The 16,385-nt window shown below is 32.3% G+C and overlaps 2 protein-coding genes across 2 annotated transcripts in view; one reads left to right on the top strand and one right to left on the bottom strand.

Annotated features, from left to right (window-relative positions):
- LOC139513342 (mucin-21-like) overlaps positions 1-16,385 on the top strand; it is a 254,285-nt gene that overhangs the window by 217,982 nt on the left and 19,918 nt on the right. The window lies entirely within an intron of this gene.
- On the bottom strand, positions 2,161-15,839 carry LOC139484596 (uncharacterized). Its single transcript, XM_071268380.1, has 3 exons — positions 15,689-15,839; positions 2,873-2,980; positions 2,161-2,658 (listed from the first exon to the last, which is right to left on the bottom strand). Exons 1-3 carry the CDS (start codon positions 15,776-15,778, stop codon positions 2,512-2,514), a joined length of 345 nt encoding a protein of 114 aa, XP_071124481.1. The 5' UTR covers positions 15,779-15,839; the 3' UTR covers positions 2,161-2,511.

Genomic DNA, 16,385 nt, shown 5'->3' with positions numbered 1-16,385 from the left:
AAATGTCATAGACATCTTGATAAGATGATCAGGTCACTCCGCTCATCCCCTTACTCAATAGTAATTAAGGAGGTAATCACAACTAATTAATTAGGAGAAGCAACATTTAAATCAGTAACGTAACAAAATAATTGACCGAATATAAAAAAAATTCCAATCAAAACCATACGAAGTCAATAAATGAATGAATGAACGAACGAACGAACGAACGAACGAACGAACGAACGAACGAACGAAATAACGAACGAATGAACGAACGAAAGAACGAGCAAACTAACGAACGAACAAACGATCGAACAAACGAACGAACGAACGAACGAACGAACGAACGAACGAACGAACGAACGAACGAACGAACAAACGAAGGAACGAACGAACGAAATAACGAACGAACGAACGAATGAACGAACGAACGAACGAAAGAACGATCAAACTAACGAACGAACGAACGATCGAACAAACGAACGAACGAACGCGAACGAAAGAACTAACGAACGTAAGAATAATCGAGAAAAATAAAGAAGTCGATAATGATCAACAAAGATATAGAATCGTCTCTAGTTAATTTTAATAATGAAACAACAACCAAAACAACACAATAAAACAAAAACAAAAGGCAACCTGGTGGTCAAAACATTGACTTTACAATTACTAAATGTATATTACATCAGTGTTTTAATTTTCAAAATTCAAAGTGACAATGAAAGAACATATTCATCGAATGATATCTATCGATCTTGACTAAAAAGAAAGACCTGTTGTTGAAAAAAACTAAGTCGACCGCATTTATTGCAAGTTATGTTTAATTGATTTGTCACTCGTATTCACAAATATCCCCCTAAAAAAACCAACAATTTAAGATAAAAAATTTAGAGAAACTAGACAATTTGGAAATGAAAAATGAAACAAAAGTGAAAATAACACTTTATAAATTTTATGCACCCGAAAACGAGCGTTTTTCTGGATTATAAGATGGAAATAAAACGATATTATAAGTAGCTTGATTGAATCACATATATATATATATATATATAGGGTCCTAATGGTAGTTAAAACATGTTAGCAGGCCTTTCCTGTCAATCAGTTAGACCCGTCCGGAGGTGGTTGTACGTGATGTCTCAAAGCACATACATCCGTTTGAATTAAATACCCCATGTTGGGAGATCCTCTCTCTTTTTAGAAATTCAGAATTTTTGCTAAAATTTTACTGGATGTGTAAATTCTTATCCAATATTCCATCGTTTTCCTGTAGTGATATAGTCCGCATTCCCGCCGTCGATCCCCAAAAGACCCGCTGTGCAGTATCCTCTTTTTATGTTATGTTTAGTTTGTTTTCTTCATGTTGTTTCTTTCTTTTATTGTTCTGTTCGTATTATTTTCTTGTCAATTTATCCAACAATTTATTGATTTGCCCAGTGGTTATCTAAATATTTATATTGTTTATATGTTTTACATTTGAATTGTCAGGCAAATTTGAATAACTTATACATGATAGATTTCCTTGGCTGTAATGGTCTGTGATTTGTTACTGTTGCCCCCAATCTATGTCGCACTTCACAGTACAAGCGTGACGTAATCGGCAACTATCTGACCAATCCGGACGAACCGGTGCTTTTGGCCATAGATTTTTCAGTTTATAAAGTAAGTGTAAGATTTGGCTTATTGTTGAAGACATTATTGTTATTTTCGGATCTAATGTAAAATAGAACTAAAAAGAGCTGTACCAGTGTAAACCGAAAAGACACGAACTCTGGATAACCATGATTTCCGCATGTTGCAGTGAAAAAGGGGGAGCTAGTTCAAAGCTTAAAGAGTTGAGTTCCAACAAAAACAACCCAAAATCTAAAAACAGTTGAAATATGCCATATATCCGGCTAGTTGATGAATCTTCTCGGTGGTTGTCTGGGTTATATCTGAACGTGTTTGATCTATATGGAATCTGTTATTATAGTAGATATTAGCCAAGGGATTTTTTTTATTTCAGTTTGCTTCTGGTCTAGATCGATATACTAGCAGTGCTACGCTCATATGCAGACTTCTTGATAATTGTGGAAGAAAATTGATCGCCCTCTTGATGTCTTTTTGGTTTCTGTCTCGTTGATGATTACTCTACATCTTGTTTTCAAGTTGAAACAAACAAACAAACAAAAAAACAACAACAAAGATTCATCAGTTTAAAAAGTACTTTACATGTAATACAACCGGTATTTTTTTTAATATATTTGTGTCTCATAAACATGCAGTTGTGATATTGCATTGGGGGAAATAATAACAATGTGAATACTGTGAAACAGATAAAAGGTCGTTGATGTTGACTATTGTTATAATACTAATATCAATATGTTAATAAAAGTTCATTTAAAAATTCAAAGTACTACTCCTACCTGATATTAAAAAATATATATATTTAATGTATTAAGTCCCATATAATGATATACATAAATTTACACCTTTATCAAGCAATAAAAATACCCAAATGTTGAATATCACTACAATTCATGCTATCCAATCTTATGTCGTCGTGTTGTTTTTTGGAGCATCTAAATTTAGACCACTAGTCCCAGTAGCTTTAGGTATAAATTTCTTGCAGTAGTAAACTTTTGAATTCCCCGTTCCACCAGTTTCATGACATATGGTATCACCAGGACATTTGCAAACCTGCATAGAAAAGTTTGAGGTAAGTCAATAACAATCAAAGGTTGAGCAAAACATATATCAGATCATTATTATTTATATTTAAAAAATCAAAAGTTGAGTATACTAATCACGTCCAAAGTCATGAGCTTTTGGCCTTTGTTAGTCTGAATTTTTGTATGATTTTTAATTTTAGTCTAAATTGAAAACAACGTTCAAATATATATGTATATCATACTGATCGTTCTTTTTCATAGCTGCCGTCTGTTGTGTCTAACATGTTTTCGGGGTCTTCACATCTGTTGGTATGGTGTAATGACTGGTCTATTTTATCTGCTATCACACACTGAAATAAAAACATACAAGATCAACGATTTTTATTGCTTCTAGCATTATTACAGAGGATGACCTTGAGGTCACTCCGATGTATTGTTATCGCTTAAATTTCCGTCACGCATAAATTAGTCAAATTAGTTTTGGGTTTTCAACACCAGTGAAAAAAGTGCATTTTCATACCTGCGATTTCTGTTCTCCGGTTGTACGATGTTTCAACAAAATATGGAATCATTTCAGTTGTTGATTTAGTGGTGAAAATTTGACTGAATTATAGCTTAATAAATACGATTTTATATGTTTAATTGGTGTTTCAGAAAGAGGTCAGGTGCTCTTGTTCATTCATAAAATTATCGTTCATTCATAAATTTATCGTAAAAAAATCACTACACAGGTTATACGTGTAGTGTAAATGACCACCTGTAATCTAAAAATAGCGGTCTCACTAATAACGACAAGAAGAATTTTAGCGACATTCTAGAAGCGTCAAGAACGGACAAGAAGAATAAATTAAGCGGCAAGAAGACTATTTAGCGACATGAAAACTTCTCGTATCGCATGAGGATGACACATATCAAATGAACAATTATGTGTGGGACTTAGCTTTAAGAAATGAAGTCAAAGTAACACTATGTATGGAAAATATTTTTTAGTAAGCTGAAATATATATTTATTTTTTACATGTTTATGTCTTGTAAGTTATTTTATTTCTGTCCCATTTTTCAACATAAGCGTCTCGAAAGGTGAAATGTTTTAACTGAATGGTTAATTTAAATTAATTATGAAAATTGTTAAAATTAAATAAATAAAAGTAATTATTGCCCAGTTACAAACACTACCAGGGGATAATCCATAATTACCCCCCAACTTTAGCCTGGTAAACTTGTTGTCTCCCTACGAAATATAAAACATATTAAAAATGATTTCCTGCTTAAGTCTTTTATTGATATAAAGTCAAAACCTTCTTGCTTTTCACTAGACAACCATGTCCTGTCAGGTTTAATTCTTATATATGTAGATGAAAAATAAAAGTCTACAAAACATTAACATAGCAGCAATTGCTTTTACAGCCTTTAAGGCTTTGATTTTTTACAGAAGAGTGTTCACCATGCATTTGCACTGCACTATAATAATAGTAGAATAGAATTATTATATACAAATAGATGAAAATTATATATACATGCAATCGTAATATTAATAATATATATAACAACAAACCAGTGTATTCTCTACGACTATTATTATATAAGTATAATAGTCCAAGGTATACTGATTTCTTGCACTACAATATAATAGTTATTACGGTGAGGTTGAATTTCCTGTCATTTATTCATCATACAAGCACGAACTTGTATCAGAAAAAAATATCTCTGTAAATTAACCCAAGTTTCAGGTATAGAGATGTGATCTGTTTCTGTGACATATGCTTTTGACCATCCACAAGAACCTGCGGTCATCCGATGTTCAGTACTTCAGTACTTTGATTTTGTAGATCGTTTGGGCGTATGACATTTGCGCCGATTATTTTTTCCCCTGATCTTTCATTTCCGCCGATTTGATTCTTTCATTAGCACCGATAATGCGATTCTTTATGTTTACATTGCATTTTAACACGGAGAACTTAGTCTAAATACATACACATGCACTATACCTAGAAGGTATATTGGTATTAAAAGTCTGAATATAGTTGTAATGTTGTGCATTTGAATGCTGTAAATAAATAGTTACGCCGTTATTTTACCGGATTTAAACAGATCTAGATCTTTTATCTTTTAAATTGACTTATCCGAAATCCGACTTGCACCTCAATGTGGTGAGCAGGGATAACAGTTATATACATATTATAATTGACAATTCATAATATATGTACAACTTGGCTAACGGAAGAGGTTTATAATGATAAATAAAAAAATAACATTCGACTATAATTTACCTGTACACAATGAAAATAAAATCGGAGCAAGTGAAAGAAAAAATCGGCGCAAGTGAAATGCTATGTGGATGTCATGTGAATGATTATTCCTTAATTTGAACCCTTATAACGACTTATCTTACTCATTAGAGTGAGTTAGTTAGTTCAACTTGTTAGCTATGTCGTTATAACGATTAAAAAAAAACCCACACACACAATTTCCAATGACATGTACCAGCTTTCGTAATTTCGGCTGTCATTTTCCATTTTTCATTTTTTTAAACGGAAATAATTTAAATAATTCCATATTTAGATGTGAAAAAATAATTAAAAAATAATTGAAAAACAAAGACTGCTTAGGTTCTTTTAAACGAAGGTGCACCAAATTAATGATTAAACGTTTGCTTTTGATAATGTATATCTGTGCCAAACTAAATAGAAGGCTATTCTGCATGTTAGGGAGTACCTTTGAGCCAAAGAAAGCAAGACTATTAGTGTCGATTTGGACAGGAAGACCTCGTTCTGACTAAAATAGAGTAGGTAATATGAATTTGGACAGCCAAACGAACACAAACCTCTCTGTAAAACTGGGTTTACTTCCAGATTGAAAACCATATGTGATCATATTATTACACCCCAATCGAGGCTTGTTAATGTAATGTGCATAACTTCAAAATGTTGGCCAACGCCAAGTGGATGGGGAATGGCTGTAAATGTTTACAACAAATGTTAACAAGGAAAATGTACAATGATTATAATTTTTTGTCTTGAAAAAAACGGCGTAATGAGAGAACATTTGAACAAGAAAATTGATTCATATTAAAGGTTTGATTGTTGCGGTGTAATACTTTTGGTTTTCTTGAGGATTAAAATGTTTTCTCTCGCTGTGTCCATTATTAGTTATTATGATGGCTCAATAATTAATTAATTGATAAATACGAATTGATTTATTTAACACATTGCATTTGAGCTATATGAATTCTTGATAATTCAAGGTAAAAAAGTAAATTACATTCTGTTTTTACATAGATTTGAAACAGATGTCAAATTATTTTCATATTTGTATTAGTTCGATCAACTATAAGAACTTGATTTTATCTGACATATAATTGAAATAACAGCATGCGGACATGATATGGTTTGGGTCATTGTTCAAGGCCTTCCAGTTCAACTTTTAGTGTTTTTTTTTACTTCAATGTCATTTGGTCTCTGGTGGAGAGTTGCCTCATTGGCAATCATACCACATCTTATTCGTTTGATGCGAAATAGCAACGCGCAATCCAACATATTCAAATGTGTGTAAACAGGTAAAGTTTTCAATACGATTTAACTTTTAATTAGTTTATTATAACAGATGCGGTGTATTACGTTTGCGCGCATTACCATTACATTTGCGCGCAAAAATCATTACGTTTGCGCGCAGCTTTTCATTACATTTGCGCGCGTTTTTTTGACAGGTAAACTTAGTTAAAATACAGCTTAATAATTTATTAATTTGTTCAATTATTAACAAGTATAAGTACTCTTCCGTTAGTCTAAATCCCCTGCTCACTGGCTGATCACCAACGAGGAGGTGGACGTGGGATTTCAAGCTGGATAAATCAGTTTTATTTTGCCCAAGCACTAAAATCCTAGAAATATATATGTTGCACCACCAACTTTAGCCTAAATGAAAACGACGGCATTCTTTTCTAGTATCTGGGAATACAGACCTATAAAATACATTGTGCATTGCGATTTCAAAGTCAATATGTACGACCCTTGGTTTAAACATAGAACTCTAATGTTTCTGTCTGTACACTACACAGATATCATATTGATCTACACAGTGTAAATCTCCTCTGATTTGGATGGTAAGAGAGCAAATACTAGTGGTACATAATGTCCAAATCTAAATCCATAAAAAGTGTACAGTTGTTCAAAATACTTTGGACAGTAACTTAAAGTTCCGTCTATGAAAAGTTCTGAAGCTTTTGTTCATAATGCATCAATATTAGAATTGCATGATAGAATAACAATACCATGCTTTTTGCTGTTGATAAGACAAAATTATTCCTTTTTGTTAAGCTATAATAGGGTTAATCATGATCACCTTGTTCTTGGTTTTAGAATTCAATATGAACAATATAAAATTTGAACAAACAAATACTTTTCAAAAGTAATAATTGATTGTCATAGTTATTATATAAAAAAAATTTAAAAAAATATAGGTATTTATAATTTAATTAAATTTTCATATACATTTTTACCGGAAATTACCTGTAAAATGAATGCGCGCAAATGTAATCAAAAGCTGCGCGCAAACGTAAAACATTTTAATCCTCAAATGCGCGCAAACGTAGTGCGCCCAACAGATGGGATTATGCTAATAATATATAGACCATATTAAAATATAATTAAAACATCAAAGTCATAGAACAAACCCTATGCAATACCGACATGGCGTTCTTTTTAGTACCTAATTTTTTGTATAGAGGCCAGCTGAAGCTCGCCTCCTGGTGAGGGATTTTCTCCCTGTGTTGAAGAACCATTGGTGGTTTTCGGCTGTTTTTTTTACACTTTGGTCGGATTGTTTTCTTTTTGACACATTCCCCATTTCAAATTCAATTTTATTTAAAGGGGACAGGGGAGAATAAATTGTTTTTCATAAATCATTTTGACCAGGTGTTCCTGCATTTGAACAGGTCATTTTTAATGATAGAAAATTAGTACCTGCAATGAATAAACGAATGTAAGACTGCATCTATTTGGGGGTTGGAAAGGAGGGTCCCATGTTCTCACTTCCCTACCCCAGCTTCTCTTTCTTCCCCTCTAACTTCTTCTCCAAATATATACCTTTATTCCACTTCACGTCTCTTACTCCCAGACGAATTTCGGTTCAAAACAATATCCCGAAAACATATTTGTTCCCCCCTCATCTTTTGGTTCATGTCCCCTGAACCGCTTCCCTTTCTGTTTTCCCCCGCTTCCCGCACCGTCATTTCATGTTCCCTTACCACCCACCATCCCCTCTTATTTCAAATTACTCTTATGCTGAGTAAATCTTGTACGAAAATCGTTTAGAAAGAACCGAATAAGAAATGAAATTATTATTTCATTTTCGTTTCCTTTTATCCTCTCTTTAAACAGGGGATCAGTTTGTTATACAAGAACCAGGTAAAAAATATAGTGTCAGAATCGAAGAAGTGGTTTATAAAAACTGTCTTTATCTGTAACATTTATTTTTATATGAACATTCATTTAGAATTGTGGCATACATAATAAGTTGCATCAATTTTTCTATATTGAATTTCTTTTTGTTTGCACATGAATCATATGAACATAATAAACACATTTTATGCACAATTTAATATATAACAAAAGATATACAACAGTTTAACATAGACAACCATCATTCAATTAATTCAACACAGTAATATTAAGTTAATACAGCTAAAATCGTTTGGTATATTGCAAAATATGATTGCAAGACACAGGTTGCTTCGATAGATAGTGTATATTTTTAATATATGCAACATATGGCCCTGTTGTTTATCTTTCATGTTATTTATAATAAAGGAGTCTAGCAGTTCTAGCATTTCTCCGCCCTACTGAATCTTTAATTTTTATAAAATATTTATTTTTCAGTTCATAAGTTTTCTTTGAAATATTTTAGCGCAATCATATTAGTTTGTTCCAATGATGATTTGCTTCTATAAATATACAATTTTGTAAACAATAAACTAAGTTTCTTATGTCATTGTTAATGTGTTTCCGCTGGGACTATTAAACTTACAATAAAGCATCTCCCACATTTGCGGTAAAATACAAAAATGAAACCTAATCTATATTTGAAGCCAACGTTTAGTTGTATTTCTATTTTTCAAATATCCAGGAATAAGAATTCATATAACTCGTATACACAATATGTTATAATGATCAATTCATTCTTAATCTACTTATCTATTACTGAACTATTGAGACATCATAATAATGAATAATGGACATATGAGGAGAAAACGTTTGAGTTTAAGGCTCCATCAAAAAAAAGCGCAATAAACCTCTGCCCCCCCCCCCCCCCCCCACCAATCCACATCTCTAACAATCAATCAAGTTTCTTTTAGTTCACAAAATATTTTTGTTTGGTCAAAAAGTTTCTACGTCTTCCATTATTGAATTTTTCCAAGATTAGAAATAATATTTGTTCATTTGCAATTTTATCTTTCGTTTGTAATTAAATTACACAGTCAATGTCCAACCATACGGAGGCACCATGCGTCGTTGGTTAGAGCTAATTTCGTAATGCATGTAGAGTAGGACTTGCTTGATTGTTAGATTAAATATTGAATTCTTGATAAATAAAGTATATTAATAAATTGCATTCCCTTTTGTCGTGAGCAGAGAAATGGTAGCCTATTGTTTAAAGGCTTGGTTTATTTTTATTTAACATATTCAGATTTCTTTGACTGCTACTTTTCAAAACTAGGTAGAATGCAATGTCGACAGAACATTCTTTAAATAGGGCAGGACAAGATAGTCTTTATTTTTGAAAAAGAGGAAATACATTCAATGTGTGAAACAAAATATGAGAGTTGTCGAATAGAATTCGACCTTAGCAACTGTTAGGAAATTAAGTTGTTATAAGAACCCTTCAAAACAGACAACATCCATCTATCCGACACTTATTTCGTGTTTGACGGTATCGCACACATTTTTGACAACTCTTCATGTATTTTTGAACTGGAAATTGGCGAATGAGTGATATTGAAGCTTTTTTTATAAACATTACTTATAAATTAGAACTTTTTGAATTTAGTAAACATGTTAAGAGAATCGTTTTGATAAACACTTCAATTCTCTCTGGTGTTAACCTGTCGGCTGTACTGTTCTTTATTACCGTTGTAATATAACTCATATTTATGCTTCCTCAACAAATGTACAATGCAAAGTAATGTTGATTAGTATGTTTTTCTGTATACCTTTGTTCAACTTAGGTGATGTATACCAGAATAATTTATATACGTAATAAAACCGACTACGAAAGGAAGTTTTTTTTCAGTATTGTAATATATACTTTTTGTTTATCAATATGGTCTTTTTAAACGGGGAATCAGTTTAGCATAAAAGCCCCAGTTTAAAAAATTATATTGTTTCAGAATCGAAAAGGGTTTATTAAAAGTGTCCAATACTAAAAACCTTTATTTAAAGAATAACATTCATTTAATCTTGTGGTAAAAAGTTGCATCACTTTTTGCGTAAACCCCTGAGGGTTTACGCAGTATATATTGGACGAGTGATGTAGTCTTTCGGAACACCGGATGTTAGTCGGAACACTTCTGGTCTTTCTATGACCACCTTTCAAATACATGCGCAATAGCTATGACCACCTTTCAAATGCATGCGCAATAGCTTACAAATCTGTTGAATATGCATTAGCATCTTAAGTTGCAATAGAGATATTTTACGTATGATCTGAAATTTATTATGATATAATATTTTCTTGCACACGATTACAAGCTGCTAATATTAACCTACATGCGTAGTATTTTAATTAGTCAAACGATGTAACCAGCTGTGTTTAGATATGAGATAAGATTTCATGTAAACAATGCGCTTTATATTCTGAACGAGAATAATTAAAAATAAAATCTTTAGAAAGAGTTTTAGTAGCATTTTATTTTAGATTTTACGTTTAGTGAAGATGTACATGTTGTAAAAAGCAAGCTAATTATTTTTTTATACTGAAATTAAAGAGAAGTCTAACTTTCTTGCATATGATTAAATTACAGTTATTTTTTTTGGTTAAATATTGCAACTTTAATAAAAAAAAAATGGTTATTAAAAATAAAATTAAATAGATATTGAATATGAAAAAATAAAATATTTTGAACGAGAACAATTAAAAATAATATCTTTAAAAAAAGTATTAGCACTTTTTGAAATTTTACGTCTAGGATAGACCAAGGACATGGAAATATAATCATAAATACGTGCCTCAAATAGGTGTACAAACGAGGATTTAAAAAAAAATCGTTTATTAAAAATAATGTTAAAATTAATTATGAAAGTTATGTCCGTATTTATTTTCATTAATATTGCAAATTTAAAGTTATTTTCTTTGTTTAAATATTGCAACATTATTTACTTTTTTTAATAACCTCTGAATCCTATTCGTCATTAAAATGCGACTGATAAGTATAGATATTCAATATGAAGGGGGAAAAAATAACCGTGACTGAAATCTAAATCTAAAATTTATGTTTAAAAAATACACATTTGACCATGCAGATGTAAGAAATGATACTTCAAGTAATGAAACAACGAATTAAATGTGCCACTTTAATTACGACTGATAACCTAAAAATGAATCATGCATGCATTTTTAGCAGACTTAACCAGGTCGGCGATAAGATATCGAATATAAAAAAAGAAGATATCGGGTTTGGTGTCAATGAGACAACTATCTGCAAGAAACCAAAATAACACAGAAATACAAACTTTGGGTCACCGTACGGCCTTCAAAAACAGGCAAAGCACGTACCGCATAGTCGGCTATAAAAGGCCCCGAAATGACAATGTAAAACAATCAGTAAAAAAAGAAAATTAACAAAGTACGTATCATCGTATGCGTAACTTAGTTGCTCACCAGAGGAACTTTACGCAAGCGTTTAAACACGCGTTCCATAAGTTTGAAGTACGTCGAAATGCAAAGGTATACGCTTGGTGAACACTTTTACTTCAGGAAAATTTTAATGGAACATAAAAAAAATCATTCAGCTCAAGCGTTTGTCAAACGTATATACATGTACCTGTAAACTGCACGCACATAATATACACGCTACACGAGCGTTGAAAACGCTACAGATAAGTTTTAGACACGTTAAGGGCACATTGCATACAAAAATACTCGTCGCCTTAAAGCTTTCATTTAGGAAAAGAAGTCCGATACGGGTGAAACTTCATCAAACCTACAGAAGATATTACACCCTCTCTAACCATGCAACATGGGACTAGACATAGAAGTACAGGAACTACTCACATTAGTTTGAGCTGTACAAGATCTACAAAAATATCCCGCCTGCCTCAAAGGTGCATATAGGATCGACCATGGTCCAGCACTAATGATACAAATACCAACCAGAGTTACAATGACGTGGTAGTAAGTCTTTAAAGGCCACCGAGCGGCCTCCAAAAATGAAAAAAAAACCTACTATTTAGTCGGCTTGTAAATGCCCCGACCATTAAGATTTAAAAACAAAAATCAAACAAAACTAAACAGCCTTATTGATAACAAAATAATTTACGAAAACAACTTGACCGACATGAATTATGAACAACAACCACTGTACTACATGTTTCTGGCTTTAGAATGGACATTGGCACATAAACAATGTGGTGGCCATAAACCCAACCCTTCCAAATGAACCAAACCTTAAGGACAACACATCGCAAGAAAAAACTGTAAAATATCAGTTGCAATTCGCGTCCCTAAAATTATGGGTACGGTGCACAATAATCACTTACATAAAAACAATAGACACAAATCACTGAAATAATCGCACTAACCGAAAGCTATTTCAAAGCTAGTGAACATGTAGACGAACCAGTGGACATAGACGGACTGGTAAACATGTAAACAGACGGGCGAATGTGACAGACTTATTGACAAACATTCACATATAGACAGACCTGCAGTTGGGAATGTAGGAAGACCAGGAGAAACGCTAAGGTACGCTTTACGCACACCCAATACACGCTTTAAGCTCGTTGTGCACACGATACAGATATGATTGACAGGTTGAATGCATCAAAATTACTAGCGTTTTGGTAGCGTGCATGATTTTTTTTACCTCGGCCGACGTACGTCGGATCTATACGTTGATGTGTGAAGCCGGTATTACATTATTTAAACCTCTAAACAGGCAATGTCAGTTTCTAATTCTTATGCACAACAAAAGTAATATAAGACAATACATCTTTATTAAACAATTATCTAATATATATATAATGCCAAACAAGCATTTGGGTTTACGATTGCATTTCTTTTTTTAAAGAAAGCAACTTGTCTATATGTTATTGATCTATAACCCTAGCCATCGGTATATATTTGAAAAAAAATATAATGAAAAATATCTACAGTTCTAACTCAGATGCAACTTATCCTTCAAAACGGTTTATACAGCATCATATATTAAGTTCATTCCATGCTCCTGACCAAAGAAGTTATTTTGTATATGATGCATGCATAACAGGCGATACTTATCCTGTCGTCGCCCCCAGTCTCGCTCCTTTCGGAATTCATGCGATTCCCCTAAGTCTTTGCTTTTTACCCTGATTTGTATCGTCTTAATTGATTTTGAACATCGGTAGACTACGTAACTGTTGACTCTAATTTATGTAAAAGACGTGCCATTAATATGTTATGGTTAAATGCTAATGTAACATAAAGGCGCTAACCATAGCATGTCAAAATGTTTATGTAATATATATATATATGCACTAAATTCTTAAAGGTTAACTAAGGGACGATGTAAAAGAATGCTTATTCGAATCATGCGGATAAGCAGATACATCACATTTCATATTAGTTACAAATATTAAATTAAAACACAAAAAAAGGTAACTTTCTTTAATTCCTAATCATTTTTCGTTATTCTTTTATTCATATCCGAGTCAATGAGTTTCAATATTCATTAGGATAAATATAAATATGAATGACCACATCAGTCAAAACTAATACTCATGGTGATCCGTAAGAAATAGATACAAATTAATGTAGTTATTTAGATTAAATAAACATACTATCTATATAATTACATATAACTACAATTATATCTATACTAGAACACACCCGCGAAATCGCGGGCATTTAGAGCGTGGTTGAAAGTATGTTATGTTGTGGGAAGAAATTTTGTAAAAGATTTAATGACTGGAGAATTTCAGGAAAGGTATCAAAAGGCATAGGTTCTTGGGTACAGGACAATTGTTTTCTACCCATCCAAATTCCCATTTTTTTCTTTTCTACTTATTTCAATAATATTAGCGTCTATCTGTATATTATGAACATTTATTACTATAAAGGGGGTCTCATTGGGGTCTAAGCGTCACGCGGGATTGGCGATTTTTTTGTAAGCGTGACACGTGAAAGTCAAATTATTGTGCCGTGAAGACAGGAAATGAGGTCTTGCAGGACCCGGGAAATGACAAAAAAATGGGAATTGCTTACGTACATAGTGTAAGCGGGATACGGGAATCTGAAAAAAACAGTAAGCGGGATCCGGGATCGAGACCCCCCCCCCAAAGAGACCCTCTATAAATGAAGTGTATTTGCTGTTTACTATCAATTTTCAGTTTACTAATCGAACCACGGCGGTCATTGATACATTATATAGACCCTCTCTATTTAAAAAAAACTCTGTGACCGCCGTGGATAGTAAACTTGTAAATGATAGCAGATGGCTAATACACATTTTTCATAGAATATACATGTATGTTCAAAGTGTAGAGAAAAACGAAACACTGAAGTCTACTTTGACTTAAAATTTTGCTCAATGACGGAAATATATCCGGACGCCTTTTTTCTCGTTTTTCTTCAAAAATAATTCTATCTGAATAATCATAAGAATGAATGACAAATACAACTATACTTCTTTTCTTTTTATTTCAATAATATTAGCGTCTATCTGTATATTATGAACATTTATTACTATAAATGAGGTTTATTTGCTTTTTACTATCAATTCTCAGTTTACTAATCGATCCACGGCGGTCATTGATACATTATATAGACCCTCTCTATTTAAAAAACTCTGTGACCGCCGTGGATAGTAAACTTGAAAATGATAGCAGATAGCAAATACATCTTTTTCATAGTATATGTATGTTCAAAGTGAAGAGAAAAAACGCAAACCGGAAGTCTACTTTGACTTAAACTTTTGCCCAATGACGGAAACAATATCCGGACACCTTTTTCTTGTTTTTCTCCAAAAATAAATCAATCTGAATAATCATAAGAATTTATGCTATACATTGTACCTATAGAACACAGAGGCATGCTGATTAATTCATTGTGGAAGGAGGAGAAGCGACACACAAAATGAGGTCTTCTCGTTTTATATATAGTATAGATAGAAGATAGATATTAACAGAATAACATATAAATCTGCTTTCCTAAATTATTGGTTTTTTTTTGTTGTTGTTTTTTTTTTTGAAAAATATCAGAGTATTCCACATTTTTATCTTAGAAGGTAAAGATTTATTGTGTTAAGTGCACAATCCGCCAGTAATCCCTAATAGGCACCATCAAATAACCTGTCACATGCTACGCATTCTACATGTACATGCTTTTCAATTTCAAAGTACCTCATATTATTCTATTCGACAGCTACTTGCATCATTTGGATTATAATGTTAGATATGAATGAACACAGACTTGTGGTGTTCGTCGATAAACTAGCAACCAAAGGAAAATATAACCCAAAGATCAAATCTAGAGGTGACATACAGACATAAAGATTACAGATAGTTTTATAATACATGTACATGTATTTGCATTCGATATAGACATTTGATGTTTTGTCCTGTAATTATTTTCGTCAAAAATAAATAATTTATATTTTCTACATGTACATGTCTTTGGAATGATTGAATGGGCGTTTTCAAAGTGTAAAGAAATAGATAAGGCAAAATAGAAAGATATAATTGAATCGTTATGTTTATACCTGTTTTACGAAAAGGAAAACTTACTTTGATAAAAACATTTTTTAAGAATTTTTCCTGAATATTCTTAATCAATAATCCAGCAATTGTCTATAAAAATCTAGTAATTACCTCTGGAAATTCATCTAAATTTAACGCTGTGTGGCATATTCCATAAGAAATATAAATACTAAACACCAACCATGCCCCTAACATTTTCATCCTTCAAAGTTGGTGATGAAGTGAGGCTTATTCTAGGAACACCTGTCACATAAATTACTCAATTCAGTTTATTTTTCTTGATATATTTCATATCTCATTATAAACATGTAGTTGTAACATTTGGGGGAAAAAATAACAATGTGAATATTGAGAAACAAATGAAGATCTCTGATGGCAATATTTTAATAAGATACTTTATTGAACTATATATTGATATCTACCTACAGTAAAAATATCCCAATATAAGTTCAAATTTTTAATAACGTAACAAGGTAATACGAATTTAATAAAGATTAGTCAAATAAATGAACGGTTGGATGCAGAACTGTAAATGAAAATCGGAATTCAATAACTACTGTAAATTTGAGAGAGAGAAAGAAAAAGGGAGAGAGATTAAAAGGGAGAGATAAAAAAAATCGGAAAAAAGCGAGAGAGAGATTTTTTTATTAGTTGTTAGTGGCTTTGGATTAGCTTTCAGTAACTGTGCGTTCTCTCAGATCTGGCCACAGTGTCTTTTGTTTTTGGGATATACAAGTACCCGGCCACGTCCACTCTGTGTAGTATTTCTATGTAAATCCAACTGATGAGTTAAGCCTTTTTCTACTGA

This window comes from Mytilus edulis, chromosome 1 (genome assembly GCF_963676685.1).
Source record: "Mytilus edulis chromosome 1, xbMytEdul2.2, whole genome shotgun sequence".
In the NCBI taxonomy this organism is placed as follows: Eukaryota; Metazoa; Mollusca; class Bivalvia; order Mytilida; family Mytilidae; genus Mytilus; species Mytilus edulis.
Note: the sequence above shows the minus strand (reverse complement) of the source record. Positions and strands in the feature narration are given on the sequence as shown.